General features: G+C 42.1%; 1 protein-coding gene across 1 annotated transcript; it reads left to right on the top strand.

Moving 5' to 3' along the window:
- Positions 1-14,352: 14,352 nt before the first annotated feature.
- On the top strand, positions 14,353-15,846 carry LOC310861443 (putative N-acetyltransferase family 8 member 5; the record flags this gene model as incomplete). The annotated part of the gene is made up of 2 exons (XM_083768874.1): positions 14,353-14,421; positions 15,065-15,846. Exons 1-2 carry the CDS (start codon positions 14,409-14,411, stop codon positions 15,844-15,846), a joined length of 795 nt encoding a protein of 264 aa, XP_083625000.1. The 5' UTR covers positions 14,353-14,408.
- Positions 15,847-16,135: the final 289 nt, after the last annotated feature.

The following is a 16,135-nucleotide window of genomic DNA, read 5'->3' as shown; positions in this document are numbered from 1 at the left end:
CTCATCCTACCAGAAAAATGTCTCCCTCCTTCCTTACGCATCAGTGCAACCTCAGCAATGCTCCCTCCTACCTCAAGGAACTGCTCACACCACAGACCTCCCTCCGCTCTGGAAATGTGAACATACTCTTCCCCAACCCACCCCTCTCCCCCAAGATGAAGCTCTCCACCATGGGGGACCGAGCCTTCTGCTCTGACCTCGCCTCGACCTGGCCTTTCCACCGCGGAGAACTTCTGCCCAGCTGCTCCTCGCAGGGACGTGGGAACTAAGGCAATTATAGTATACTATATATATATATATGCCATAAAAATGTGTTATTTAGCACCTAGGCGCCTCCCCACCAGAGAGAGACAGATGGAGGAAGGCAGAGCGCAGCACCAGCTCCTGGGACGCGTAATATCGGGGTGTTACATACCTGCCTTCATCCTGAATCAAGCTGAAGCGTTCTCACCTGTGCACTATTACATTCAGTGAAAATGAAATTGTAGCTAGCCTTTCCTGTATTAAACCCAACACGGCCCCTGGGCCAGATGGCCTTAGAGGTAGAGTGTTGAAAGAAAATGTTCATGAACTTAAAGGTATTGTGTTGAAGCTATTCCAGTATTTGCTTGACAATCCAACAATGCCCAATTTATGGAAAATGTCTTGTATTGTGCCTCTCCCCAAGAAGCCTGGAGCCACTCAACTAAAAGGACTTCAGGCCCATTGCTCTTACTTCCATTTTGGGGAAATGTTTTGAAAGAGTTATAAGCAGCTTATCATCTCCAATTTGCTTATAAAAGTCAGAGAGGAACTGATGATGCTACTATCAGCCTGCTTAACCCCCTGTCAAAGCATCTCCAAGTCCCCTCCCACTTTGCCAGGGTACTTTTTTATTGATTTTACCTCTGCTTTCATGCAGATACACACCCTTCTGCAGAGACTCATTGACATAGGGGTAAATGGAGGTATTGTCCATCTTGTCAGAGACTTCCTCTCTGACCGTCCTCAACAGGTCTGTGTTAATGATACTCTGTCCGACATCACTGTGCTTAACACCGGTGCTCCACAGAGGACTATCTTATCCCCCTTACTTTTCTCCTTATATACAAATGAATTCAAGTTAGACCAGGATATGTTTCATTTGTTCAAATATGCGGATGATATGGCCCTGGCTGCCTTGCTGAAGAAGGGGGACACAGCGGGGGAGGAAGCATACAGAGTACATGTGTTATCTCTTCAGAACTGGTGCGATAAAAGCTCCTTAGGGATCAATGTGACAAAAACAAAAGAACTTGTCATTCATGAAAAGGAACCTGTGCAGTCCATTACAATTGGTGGACAAATAGTGGAGGTGGTAGACAATTTTAAATACTTAGGCACATATATTGACAGCAATTTCAGTGAAAATACTGACCAGATTTTTAAAACTTGTAACCAACGCCTCCACGCAAGCTCAACTCCTTTAGAGTGAGCAAGCATATCATGGAAACATATAAAAACTTGACTTTTAACATGACAATGTGGTATGGCAATCTAAATGTAAAAGGAAAAAGCAAGCTGCAGCGAATAGTGAACCTAGCCTCAAAAATCATTGGGAAGAGACAGAACAATTAGGCTGTATCTACAAGGTACTTCGTAAAAAAGCTGTCTAGATAGCAAACTACCCCTCTCATCCACTCTGCACGGAGTTCAAACTACTTCCCTCTGGTAGACGGTACAAAGTACCAAAAGCTAACCGTAACAGGAAACTGAGCTTAATAATAATGCATTTTCAGTTTTAAATGCATTTACTTTTTTGCTATATTTGCCTGGGACGTCCTCCTGACCGCGGTGCCTGTGTGTTGAAACACAGTCCGGCCCTTGACTTCTACCAATTTCTTTATTTTGGCCCACCGTGTATTTGAGTTTGACATCCCTGCACTAAATGATACCATGTCTCGCTAGATTTGTTGTTTTTCCAATGTATTTGCCACTGTTGTCCTGCACTTATTTGCCATGAGAAAATAATTGTGTAAGTGTTGTTGCTGTTGTTGTAACCGTTTGTTTTTTACTGTTGTTGAGACCGAAGACAAATTTCCACACGTGGACAATAAATGAAACTAACTATAATTAACCAACTAACTATTTCCCCCTCTAAATGCATCTGTAGGTCGCATTTACTATGACAACCTCCAATTTCCGTGTGTTACGTCACACCTCCATATGGTCACGCCTGACATCACGCCTCCATCTCCATATTTGGAGCTGACCTCATCAAACCCTGTACACTCAAGACACGCTCCACGGCAGGGGCGTTACTAGCGCTATGCAGACAACGCAACTGTGCTGTGCTTGAGATATTATATCTTGGAATTCTTGAATATCAAATACTGGTACGTATATGAAGATCATAGGTCACAGGCCTTTTGGTTGAAAGCAGAGCTCTCCCTGTCACAGCTAACTCTCACAACCTGCGAGTAATGGCTTGATTTGGTCCTGGTCCATATTTTTGTCCTGATGTCATAAAACATTCTCAATTATAGTAGTGCGTCCAGAAACCCAGAGATGAATGTTGCAACATTCATAGATGTATAGAATTGTATTCCGGCTTATGAGAATTAAAGTGCTGTTCAGAGAAGCCAATTGTAAAAGGCATCCTGGTCCCTATAATGATATTGCCATGGAGAAGCTGGCCAGAAAGTTGCCTGATGAATATGAGATGGTTTCCTGCATTAAACCTTCATCAGCTCAAAGATATGAAATCCCTGAAACGAGTAAGGCTTACTCACGCAAATTGTGAGCAATTAAGTCAGAAGAAGCTCCTTTCAAAAGTCACATTAAGTGCCATAAAAAATATGGCACTGAATGTGACACTAAAAATATTTCAATCAAATGATCATTCACTTGGCAGTGAACACATTAGAGACAAAATACATCTATGTTGGTCTTATGCTTAATTTATATGCCTTCGTACAAAATATAAATCAGGCGGTAGGTGTTCTGAGAGTGCCTCTGTCGACTCTCCACCACCTCACGTCCATGTCTTAGAGTATACTCTAAGGTCCATGTCAGTCCGACATCTGAAAAGGGCCCCAGTTATAGTAGGAATGAATAAATACAGTATAGTGCAGCATTGCATGTAATGGATGGACAATTGAACATAGAGAGAGCATTTATTGTTTTGGCATATGATCCACCTCCACTTTGTTGAGGTAGGGATGCTCGACTTGCTCGTGCTCCGAATATTTCCAAAATTATTAATTTATTATACGTCAAAACCCACGTCAGAAATGTTCCTGTGTGTGGGGAGGAAGCTAGGGGAGAATGTTTAGGCCTGTCACAAACAGAGTTGGGTGTAATGAGTAACGAAATATTTCGTTCACACTACTTTGGTCGGTAACGAGTAACATAACGACACTTTCAGCAGTGTTGCGTTGGAGAATAAAGACAAGAATGTGAAAGTAAAATGCAGGCTTTGCCCGGGTCGGAAGCTTCTTTCTACTGCTTCGAACACGACGTCGAATCTATTGAGGCATCTGAAGAAGAAACATAAGAACACAAAGTTGGTTGCAAGAGATCCGCAGAGCAGGGTTGAGTTGCCCGACCCCGACGGTACAGAAGGGATTCCAAATCAGAGGTAAACAGCCTTGTTGCCTCGTACATAGTAGAGGAAATGTTGCCAATTTCAACGGTTGAATCCGAAAAATACTGTGCAAAATACCCATATTGGGTAACGAACAGCCGATAACAGACAGGAAAACCTTCACAACATATTTGGACAATTGTTACAAGACGATGGAAAGTGAGCTAAAGCAGACATTTGAGAGCGTTGAATATGTGTCAACCACCGCTGACATTTGGACGGCCCACAATAAAAGCTTCATGGGAATGACTGCCCATTGGATTAACCCAAGCGATTTTTTTTTCTTTTTAAGATTTATTTATTGATAGTGCAGATATTTACCACAGTGAGTTACAGAATCATGATTTTTTTTATTTATTTTTAAACAAGACAAGACAAACTCAAAAAAGAAAAGACAAAAAACAGTAAACACAAACCCCCCCCCACCCACCCCAACCCCAGAAAGGAAAACTACACAGCTCTCATTACTCTGTATTGTACACAACACCTCTTGACAGCAACAACTCGGATAAATACATGAAAATAACAATATAAATAAAAATTCAAACTAAATCAACCCAGAGGAGATATTGAAGGTAGAACCTCAAAGAACCTGCCCCATATTCTTTCAAAAGTAGCAGGCCTTCTTCTTACATTGTACAGTATCTTTTCAGGGGTACAGTAAACCCAAGCGATTTCTCTCGTCAAAAAGCAGCTATTGCCTGCAAACGAATCAAAGGACGACACACGTACAATGTTGTGGCTGGTGAAATTGAACAGTTTCATTCAGCGTTTGGATTGTCACACAAAGACACTGCAACAGTCACAGACAACGGGTCAAACTTTGTCAAGGCTTTCAGAATATATAATAATAATATTAATAATACATTTTATTTATAAGGCGCCTTTCAGGGCACTCAAGGTCGTTAAAAACAGTACAAAACACAGCTTGCAGCAGAAGACAAAGGTCACGGAATATGGTGTTTGGAATATGGTGATAGAGTCCATGTTTCTGCCTGCAGCAGATTCGGAGGAGGAGGGAGAGGAAGAGCAGGGTCGAGAAGATGAAGAGGTGACATTCACAGTTGGTGAAAGTGCTGTTCTCCGACGAACAAGAAGGACAGTTTACTCTCCCCCCACGTGAGATGTGCCTTGCATACCCTTAACCTCATTTCAACAAATGATATTGATTTGAAAAATGGCTGACCTCACACGCAGAGTCAAAAGCAGTCTACAGAAGCACCACGAGCCAAGTGTTCTGCCCTTTGGACTAAGGCCAGCCATTCTACCGTGGCTTCTGAGCTCGTTGAAAGTCTGTCTGGAAAAAAGCTCATCGTGCAGACAGCAACTAGATGGAACTCGTTCCATGATGCAATATGTATCATATCTTAATTTAATTGCTCAGGAGGAGCAATCTGAAAACACACAAACACCTTGTGACCTCAATAATCCAAAACAACTGACAAAAATTACGTAGCAGCTGCATTCTCATCTGCCTTACAAATTATAATTTCACTCCATTAGAAATGCAAGGACAATATCCTTATTGGCTAGAGTGGAAGCTACCATGGGAATGTTTGTTCTGTTGTGCCAGGTTTCCAAAAGGAATTGGATCATTGGCTTAACTCACAGCAGAGTCGGAGCTGCCAGGGGTCAGCAAAAACAATTGTGAATATAGCTGTAAGCAGAAATGAAGTGTCCAGGGACAATTAAAGATGGATGACTGGGACTTTCATAATGTGAAATATGTTATATAAGATGTCAATGTCGATCAGTAGGTCAGTCTGCCCAATATGTCCCAAACAAGATATTGAAAACTAGTAGCTGGCTATTATGGCAACAGGGAACTTTCCTCTAATGCCACCCTTAGGCCAAAACTTCGACACTCATGCAAGATATCTCATAAAAGGGAAGGAGCTTTTGCACAATCTTGGATGACAGTTTACTGAAAGCTTTCCGTAATTAAGTACATTTTTATTTGTATAGCACTTTTCACAGAGAGAAGTCATTTTTAGATGCACACCTAAAGGTTGATGACAGGTGTGTGGGACAATGTACAAATGTTCAAAAGGGGATCTTGTAGCTCTATATTATGTAGAAGTTTTGGTGGTACCTGGTACGAGGAGTGACCAATAGACCCTGGTAAGTTGACCTTAGGGTCCTACTGGGCAGGTCACTAAGATTCAGGTGCATTCAAAGTGAGCACCAGGACCTTAAAGGTTTTATGACATTAATTTTCATTTATTTTTATTTTTCTTTTTTCTTTTAGGTTTTTATGACCTCAATTACACCCAAAAAACCTGAACTTTGAACATTCAGTGGATTTTCTGTGGTCTGAAGTTTTCTTTGGGTTTTTTTGGGCCTTTTGAGCTACAATGAAAACAGGCAACACAGTGAAACAGTGACATCTGCTGGCAAATCCCATTGACATATATGGGATTTGCAGTAAGTGATGTCACTTACTGCCGGCAAATCAGAGCACCTGTTTGAGCCAGAAAACCCCAGATCACAGAAAATCTACTGAATGTTAAAAGTTCATGTTTTTTGGGTGCAATTGAGATTAGAAAACCTAAAAAAAACAAGAACAATTCCAAAACCTTTTTTTTAATGTCACAATCCCTTTAAACTGAACCCTAAAAATGACAGTAAGCCTGTTCAAAGAGGCCAGAACTATTATGATCAAATCGAATGGCCTGATCAAAGTTGATCCCATGTTCCTAAGGTTAGGGCTCACATTATTTTTGAGGGGCGCTAGCTCCTCCTATATACAGGTTTAATGTTTGTTTTTAGTTCAATGATTGTTTTAAAAACGCCATTGACAATGAAGGGAAAATGTACGTCATCTTGTACCCAACAAACATTAAATGCCATTAACAGTAAAGATAATTTAATGTTTGTTTTGACACCATTTGTTTTACATCACCATTACATCAACATGAGTTAGACTTTAATATATTAGCGCCCCTCACTTCACACGGGTGTGATTTTTGAAGAACACAATGCAATCCTTAGATGCAATGCTATCAGAGGCCACAATGAGCACATCATTCATTCATTCATTTCCTTTTTAATTCACATCACATTACAGTACAATTTATATCAGAGGATAATTCCTTTATAATATTGTCTCATTTAAGGAAGTTGTTTGTCATGGTAGACAGACAGTAAACAGACACAAAACAGTAAAAATGTAATTAAAATGTGCACCAGCTGTAAATAACTGATTCATCAACTTCACACCCAACCCTGCACTCCATTGAGTCCTCCTCAGCAATACACCCACAAAGAATGAAGTGGGTCGGCTGAACCGGTTCTCGAGATATGCCACGGAGTCGGACAGACGGAGAGAATATTATAATTTATAGATAGACGGGCTGCCATAGATACCAAGCACTGTAGGTTTTTTCCCACTCAAAACAAGGAGTTAAAATGTTATGTTTTTAATGCATAATGCATCGTCTTGTAAGATAAAAGGATTTGATGCATAGATGCATTTTATGCTGAACTTGAACCACTTTGGGACACAGTTTGGTAGGAAAAATAAATATTTTCACAGTCTAAATCAAAGCTTGGCCATGTTAAAAAGACCTCCACCATGTAATGGAAAAGTAAATAAGTTACACTGACATTAATATGCCTTACTTCTCTGTCAGCACAGACAAATTACAAGGCCTTTACTTCACTCTGATTTACATACATACCGGCAGAATGTGTTGCATTAGCAGCAGAAAGATTGAGAAAAGATGTGCATCTTACAGATAGGAAGCATAATCAAATAATGATTGCATGCATAACTTTTTGAGCAGGCATAACATTCCGGTTGCTCAAAAGTTTAATTGTTTAATTTAATTTTCATATTTAATGTCCAAATGTCTGTCATGACATTATGCCATTATGAGTGATGTGCGCATTTGTACATCACATCCATTTCCACTACTATATAATTCTCTCCTGTAGATGAAACTTGCGCTAATCCAGTTACTTGCTTCATAATTCATTCTGGAGGCAAATATAAATATCAGAAGTTCTGTATTTACAGTATTTCCTTTTCCAAGTCTGCAGTGGCTCAGGGGTAGAGCATCCGCTTCATGGGAACTGGAAATGGCCCAGTTCGAGCCCGGGAGCGCCCTGAGTTAGTGTCGAAGTGTACTTGAGCAAGATGCTGAATCCCTAATTGCTCCCGATGAGCAGGTTGATGCATGTGTATGGCTTTCTCTGCCATCAGTGTATGAATGTGGGTGTGAATGGACAATCTATATAAATGCACCATTTCTAAGCCAGTGTCGTCATCATCATCATCATGAATTACCGTATATGGCCTGCACAGGTCAAAACGAAAAGGTTTGCGTCAATGTGTTTGCTTTTGAGACAAAATACTATGATTCTGTATCTATTCCCCCAGCTCTAATAACGCAATACAGTAAGAGGGCCATTTTTGTCTACAAAGCATATCTGTTAGAGGGGGTCTAGTGTACGATAGATCAATTATTTAATAATAACCTACAGCTGTCCAGGGGCCTGGCCCTGGACTTTCCAGAGACATGTCTCCAAGTTAGTAATTAACCTTAAAACATATGAAAACTAGACAAAGTGCCAATCGGCACAGGTCTCCACCAGGGCAGGTCAGGTTGTGGCCTCATGGTGGCGCTATAACAGGCTGTTGAGGAAGATTTGGGCCGGAGGTTCGTGTTGGAGGGATGCAGGTACAATGTTTTTCCATGTGTGCATACATAAGTTGTATACAGATCGATGCAGTTATAGCTAAAAACAGGATTTGGCCTGTTATAGCGCCACCGTGAGGCTGATTTTGAGGAATAAATTGTGGCATGTCGTCCTCGGCCTAGTGAAAATGTGCGTGTATAATTTAAGGGAAATTGCACACTGTGTTTGTGATTTGTGGGCTTTTTTCGAAATGGACGAATCGTGTGAGATTTGGAAGCCAATCTTAGCCAATCAGGATGGAAGATGGGAAATGGTGCCGCTCCGTGTTGATCACATGACTATGGAGATAGTGTATACCGATTTGCGTGAAATTTGGATAAATTCTGAAGGAGTAATAGTAGAAAATGTGTTTTACATATGAAAAAACAGTCCACTGGTTATTCACTGCCTTAATCCTGCTGCAAACCTCCTCAGTAATCTGCAACATCTCCTGGCATGTTGGACGTCTGGGTGGAGGTGGGACAGGTTTTAAGTGTGATAGATAGCGTTTGCTTTCAGGCTGCTGCAGCATCATTCTGACCTAGCCGTCCCCAGAAAGCCGCAATACACTCAAGTCAAACACCTTTTATTGATAAAAAAGAATTCTCTTAACTTGTGTCTCCTTAAGTTGATTCACGTAGGTCAAGTACAATACTTAAATGTATGAAATTTAAAAAAGGCAAATCTAAAATAATTGCATTGCTACAAAGTGTGTAGCTGTCATGATGTTTATGTCATGTGTTGGATTGTGAGGCGATGTAAATACATGTAAACTGTCTGTGGTATGTGTAATTTTATGGAATAAGTAACATAGGAAATATACTGCAAGTGTTCAAAGCCTGATAGAGCATAGTGTACAGAAAAATGCAGTGAGTAAGTATTGCAGCCAGTCAGGCAAAGGGAAAATGAATATGCAAGTCACACTGTAAAACAGAACTATTACATGTGATCAACAACAGCGTCTGCAGTATAGGCAGTTCCCCCGGCAGTGCAGATGATTGCTGCATATTCACAGGTAAACTGTACACTAGTAAGTTCCGCAAGAACATTGTGTACCATGAATATGAATTAACTATTCACAAGCAAATGGACAGTAAATACTTCTGCAAGAGCGAAGATTCTCCCATAATTTATCCCATAAACAAAAGCTTTCACAACTGAAAATATTGACACGGTGACTTCAGCGGCTACGTTTAAGACGGAATGTTATGTTTTTAATGAGTGTCTCAATTTGAACTAACAAACCCCATATGCCACACCAAGGGCCTGATAACCACGGTCTAGAGCTGGCCGCGGCCACAGAATTTAGGTTAGACCACAGATGATTGATTGTTTTAATTGTGACCGACTGCCTCCCCTAATCGCACACAATGCAAAACCCTCCCTCCTGCCCTGGATACTTATTTTCTCCCGTAATGTTTGCTGAACCCGTCCTACCTCTCTGCCCAATACAACTGGAGAGTGATTCCAAAAGGTAATCAATCATCACTCTCTTCCACTGGGCGAAGGTGGTGATGTACTGAAGCGGGGGAGAGGACTATACACCTGAACGCTTCCCAGTCACACCCCCATTTCAATCTGGTAAAAAACTAAAAGTTTGTATTTTTTTGTTTGGATCCGTCTTGAGAGATTGCCCCCCATTTCAACATTCTCAATTTCTTCTAACAAGCACAGCTCTGCACAAGCAGCAAGCAAGCACTTTATTGCCATTATAGTGACAAATATCTTAGCTGGAAACGAAAATCTCTGTCTTGAGTGCTTTAGACCCAAATTGCGTCTATGAAGTTTTGAGTCATTGCGCATGAGGTTAGTCAATTTCAATTCAAAGTTTCATGGACCATCACTGGCTGAAAGTTTAGTCGTCAGGGGACAGATCGCTTGCTGTTGGAGATGATGGGGAAAGTTCAATAATTGTGTAATGCTTTATCATAATAACTCTCTAACAAGCACACACAGCAATCTTTTCCCCTCATTTGCCTTGCTGGCACTTAGTACAGTACAGTACAGTCTTGGCCTAAAAGGAAACAAAACAAAGTCCTTGCAGTTTTGTGTCCATTCGGGGTCCTGTATTAAATTCATAAACATGACATGAAAAATAACAACAAATAAAATCATCACAGGTCTGTCTTAACGACATGACTATATAGAGATAATGTGTACCGATTTGTGTGATGGTTGGACATAGCCTCCTGGTCGCGCTATAACAGGCCAAAATGTGAAGTTCCATAACAATATCGGATGCTGCGCATATGATTTGAGGCATTTTGTTCAAAATGAGCCAATCTTAGCCAATGCAATGCAATATGAAAGATCGGACACATCTCGATCACATGACTATATGATAATGTGTACCAATTTACGTGATGTCAAAGCTCAAAACATCTGTAGACAAAATATTTAAAAAACATCTGCCTCCTGTGGCGCTATGAAAGGCTGATCCTTCCTTTGCCTCTGTGTCTCTGTCGGAAACCAGTGTTGTTTTCGTCGACTAAAACTAAGACGAAGAATGTTCGTCGACTACCTTTTCCACTGAAGAAAACTAAATGGAAACTAAATTAAAACTATGCTATGGTGACTAAAACTAAGACTAAATATACTGACAATTTCGTCAACAAATAAAAACTAGACTAAAATGTTAGGAAGGGACTAGTGGACAACAGCTCCAGTATAAGTCATTTTACACTTGGTTGCATGCTGAAAATAGCAGATCTACAAGCTCACAACGCGTCGCTCTGCGACGCGTTGTGAGCTTGTAGATCGGCAAGTGTAAAATAAGTCATTATGACGGCAACAAGGCCCGCAAAAATACATTTTAGTCGACTAAATCGCCTGTAGATTTAGTCGACTAAAATCTTATGACATTTAGTCGACTAAAACTAGACTAACACTAATACATTCCAGGTGACTAAAATGTGACTAAGACTAAGTGAAAACTATTCAGGAGACTATGACTAAAACTAAAATAGAAATTTGCTGCCAAAAACAACACTGTCGGAAACATATACTCTCGACCACACCATCGGCCTTGGCGGAGCCAGAGACAATGAAGCAGCACAGAGAAAACTCACGCCGGCCGGCCGGCCTGGAGGAGGCAATGGGATTGATCAGAACATTTGAACGATGTCCTTTCAATATGTTTTAGTATAAAAAGGTAGGTGGCTATAGCGCACATCCAGTTCCTGTCTGGTGCTGGACCAAGGTAAGTACAGTGAAGAGAGGAGATTCCGCACACAGGATTGCTCCAAGGTGTTTGCTTTTTAATTTATTATAATAAGACACAACTTTTCGGGCCATGAACGGCCTTCATCGGGTGAACCTGATGAAGGCCGTTTACATCCGAACGGCCGAAACGTTGGGTCTTATTTATGGTGTATTGAATAAAAAGCAAACACCTTGGAGCAAACCTGTGTGCGGACTCTCCTCTCTTCACTTTCAATATTTTTTCCCCTCCAGCAATATACAGGATTTATATAGCCTGGTCATCACATGGCCAATTAATAATTAGTGCTCAGTCTAAGGTGAGATTCTTTATTACACAAACAGAGGGAATTAGATTTGCTTCCTCAAAACGTGATTATACCGTCTCAAGGTTCATTCACTGGAACTCCCTCCCCATGTGGAATTCAGAATTTGCAGTGTTTTGCGGCGTAATGGTTTTGGGAATGTTCCAGAGTTCCTTGAACTTGGAAATCTCATGAAGCCGCCTTATTGATTTAACCCATTTTAGGCGGGGAACCCCTTTTGGTGTTAGCATTACGTTTATGCTTTAGCCATTTAAAAATAGCAGATCTACAAGCTCGCAGCGCGCCACCGAGTGGCGCGCTACGAGCTTGTAGGTCTGCTATTTTTGAAAAATCAAAGAGCGACTGACATGGAAGACATTTTTAGAATCTGATCTCGGGTCAGAATGAAAACTGTCAGGATGTAGAAGACATTTTTAGAATCTGATCTCAGATCAGAATGGGTTAAACAAGTGTAAAGGCTCTCCTCCAGGAGGGTAAATGTAATCTCCTCAGAGGGCCATTCTGGGATATTGCATGAGTCACTGAAGCCACATGGACACCCCAACGTCAATGTGACCGGACATTATTCATTTAACCCATTCTGACCTGAGATCAGATTCATACGAGGTTTCCGCCGGACACACACTGGTCTGATTAACCCATTCTGACCTGAGATCAGATTCTAAAAAAATGTCAGTCGTTCTTCGATTTTTCAAAAAATAGCAGACCTACAAGCTCGTATCGCGCCACTCGGTGGCGCGATATGAGCTTGTAGATCTGCTATTTTTCAATAGCTAAAGCACAACATGATGCCAACACCAAAATGGGTGCCCGGTCAGAATGGGTTAAAGATGGATTGCCACGATTGTTTTCTTCCCTAAAACATGATCATCAGGTATTATTATAATATAAGGAGGAAGAGCTTTTCCCAAAAAGTGTACAGTATTTGTTAAAATCATGCTTTTGTGTGGACCACCAGTTCATTAAGTATGCCTGGTTTGCCTGGTGGGTGGTGGTGATCCACCTGAACTGAAGCCACACCCACAGCTGTAGTTGTATGATAAAGGGGGAGGGGTTAGGGGAGGGGCTGATTGTGTGATGTCACTATATTACCGTTTATTTCATTGGCCCGTTTGACTGTCAAGGGTTCAGCCTCCAGGAAGAAACCCTAAATACAAAGTTAATACACCATTGCACATACAAACGACTCCAAGGGTGTCTAATGAAGTAATGTCACCTCATAGACACATGAAAAACTGGAAAAATACAGAAATTGTGGCACTCCATCTTTAAGCAATATTACACAAGAGGGGGCACGTGGTTCAACGTCATTATTGCACGCCCGCGATGCTGCAGTTCTGAGATGCTGCAGGTCTGAGAGAAAAGCACGGCTGAATTGTTTGATTAGATTAGGCGTTGAAATAATGTTGTTTGAAGCACGGCTAGAAAGCCGTTTCAACCAATCAGATTGCTTCCTCAAAACGACCTGTTGTAAGGCCTATAATCCACATTCACCCAATATCACAGAATGGAAGCACAGCTGACTTCATGTTCCAGTGGTCACATTATCAAAACTATGCCTGCTGAATGTGAATCCCACATCTTAAATCTTAAATAAATATGATGTCCGATGTATAAGCTTACCATAGCTTTAAGGATTGTTATGACTTGTGTTATGACTTAATCTACATACAATAACTGGGAAGTTTAATTATGCAGCACATTACTGACTAAATTAATTTGAGCCATCAGTCTGAATTTTCGTTTCACTTCATTGCCAGGACATATTTTTTTAATGGAGCCAGGCTAGTTTGGGCTCACTTAAAGTCTACTTTTGTGTGCAGACAGTTTTTAAGTTGCTTGATTCAGTATTTATTATTTAGATATGTGATATATGTGATGTATTTTATCAGACATGCCCCCCCCCTATATAAATGCATTGTAACTTTAAAGTACATTTGTTATATTCATTGAAAACACCTGTCCTTGGTTATGCCGACTGCTTTTCTTTCCCCCAAAAAAACACGTCCTCCCTAATGCAGGATTAGAAGGACATCAGTCACCAGAACCAAGGACGGGTGTTTACTATGAATCTACCATGGTTAAAATGGAGTTTGTTGTTACAAAGGGTTTGTAAAGGAAGGGATAACATTTATATCAAATATCAAAATACTGAATCAAGCAACTTAAAAGCTGTGTGGGGTACGCCGCTGCTAGGCCGCAGCTTGGACTAAACATTTTTAAGATGACAATTTAGACTCCCTCCAAATTACACAGACAAGAACTCACAGACCCCAAAAGTTGTGTTGTTTCCTCAATGGCTCAATGTGGAAAGAGTATACATTATATACCGTACTATACAGTATGTCAACCATTAATGCAGTGTGTGTGTGTGTGTGTGTGTGTGTGTGTGTGTGTGTGTGTGTGTGTGTGTGTGCACGCGCGTGCGCGCGCTCGTGCGTGTGCTCGAAGAAGGAGAGCATGCCCAGAGTTCAATCCTATTTGTAAACGGGTGATTACCACGACCTGTGGCTTCAGTTCAGCCTGTGAGAAAGTGAGGAGGAAGAATTGCACGGCATCAAGTGGAGAGAGTGAACAGCAGAGGAGGAAACGGACTCAACATGGATCAGAAAAGTAAGTTCTATTCCTCGAGTCGTTTCATTTCATTAGATCATAAGCTCTGTACTAACCATTTGAACCCCTGCATCCATATTCTGGGGGGAACATCAACCAAAATTAGCAGATCTACAAGCTCAAAACAACAAGTTGTGTAGCCATTGCAAGCTTGTAGATCAGCGGCTATCTTTTTGTACGACGAAATTTGGTGTAGATGGAAAAAAGCTAAGTACACAGCCAAGTTTACTTTATGTCTAGAGTGTTTAAGTGGTTAACAAGCTGGCTATAGTGTGCATTCAAATTGCCATATTAAATCCAAAGTTGGTAGTCTCAGGAGTCAGGACATTTTTTCTGTCTATACTGTGTTTCATTAGCCTACAAATTACTAGCCTGGAATTGCCAGACTAATACTAATACGCATCAAATGAAAATGTATCACGCATAGTTAAATTCTGCAATTTTTCTCTTGGCGTTTTGAATACAAAAATGAAAAGGGTAAGATTTTTCTAAAAAGGGGACATTCATTTACTAATTTCCTCGGCACACCATGTGAGCCCATTGTGAAATCCACCAGGATTGTCCATGCAAAAACAATCAGCTTAATCTCATCGACCCCCCCCCCACCCCCCTCTCTCTCTATACCCCTCTCTCAATCACACAGCTCAGTACTCCATCAGGGAGTACGCGCCCTCGGACCAGCACGAGGTCATCGCGCTCTTCCGCAACGGGATCCTGGAGCACGTCTACCCGGCCTTCTTCAAGGCCATGAGCCACCCGGACCACGTGGGCGTGGCCCTGAGCATCGCCATGGCCGGCTACGTGCTGGGAGGCAGCTCCTACCTCCAGGCCCTGCTGTTCTTCGGCGCGTGGGCCGGCCTCATCTACTACTGCTGCCACGAGGTCTACGAGTGCTACATGTTCCGGCGGCTGAGCGCGGACATGGCCGACATCCAGGCCCACTACCTGGACAACCCGGATAATTACCTGTGGGTGGCGGTGGCGGCGGCGTCGGCGTCGGCGGAGGAAGTGGACGACGGGCGGCCCAAGGTGGTCGGCATGGTCGCGGTGACGGGCAAACAGGAGGAGAGGAGCGGCGAAGAGAGGTCGATCGACGACTGGTCGACGAACGGCGGAGTGATCGGAGGGATCGACCTGGACGACGGGGACGAGTGCTGCTACGGCGAGCTGGTCTACATGGCCGTGGACTTCGCCTGCCGCCGCAACGGCCTGGGCCTCCGGCTGATGCAGAAGGCGCTGGACTTCTGCAAGGAGCGAGGCTACAAGAGGCTCGTGGTGGACACCAGCTCGTCGCAGACGGCGGCGAACGCCCTCTACCAGAGGTTGGGCTTTGTCGAAACCACGTCCCACCGCAACACGCACGCGAACCGCTGGATCTCCAGGCTGGCCAGAGTTGTCGTGGTGCGCATCGAGAGGTTTTTGTGAAAAGGTTTCTCTCACATGTGGACTTGTGAAACTATCTTCTATTTCTGTTCTTTTTCCACTATTCAGCCTTGCCTGCCTCAATGTGATGTGTTTACATCTACACACGATACAGTGCATTAACCACACGTCGTTAAGAACATTAAAGCAATCAATCACTCCATGTCACCCGTTGGTCAAATAAATTCACAAGGTGAATATATGAAAACATATAAATGTATTATTAAATGAATTAGGGGACATGATATATTGGATGACAGAATGCTGTCAATGTTCGATAACCCATTGTATT

The sequence above is a fragment of the Protomyctophum parallelum genome (genome assembly GCF_964188405.1).
Source record: "Protomyctophum parallelum genome assembly, chromosome: 7".
Classification (NCBI taxonomy): Eukaryota; Metazoa; Chordata; class Actinopteri; order Myctophiformes; family Myctophidae; genus Protomyctophum; species Protomyctophum parallelum.
Note: the sequence above shows the minus strand (reverse complement) of the source record. Positions and strands in the feature narration are given on the sequence as shown.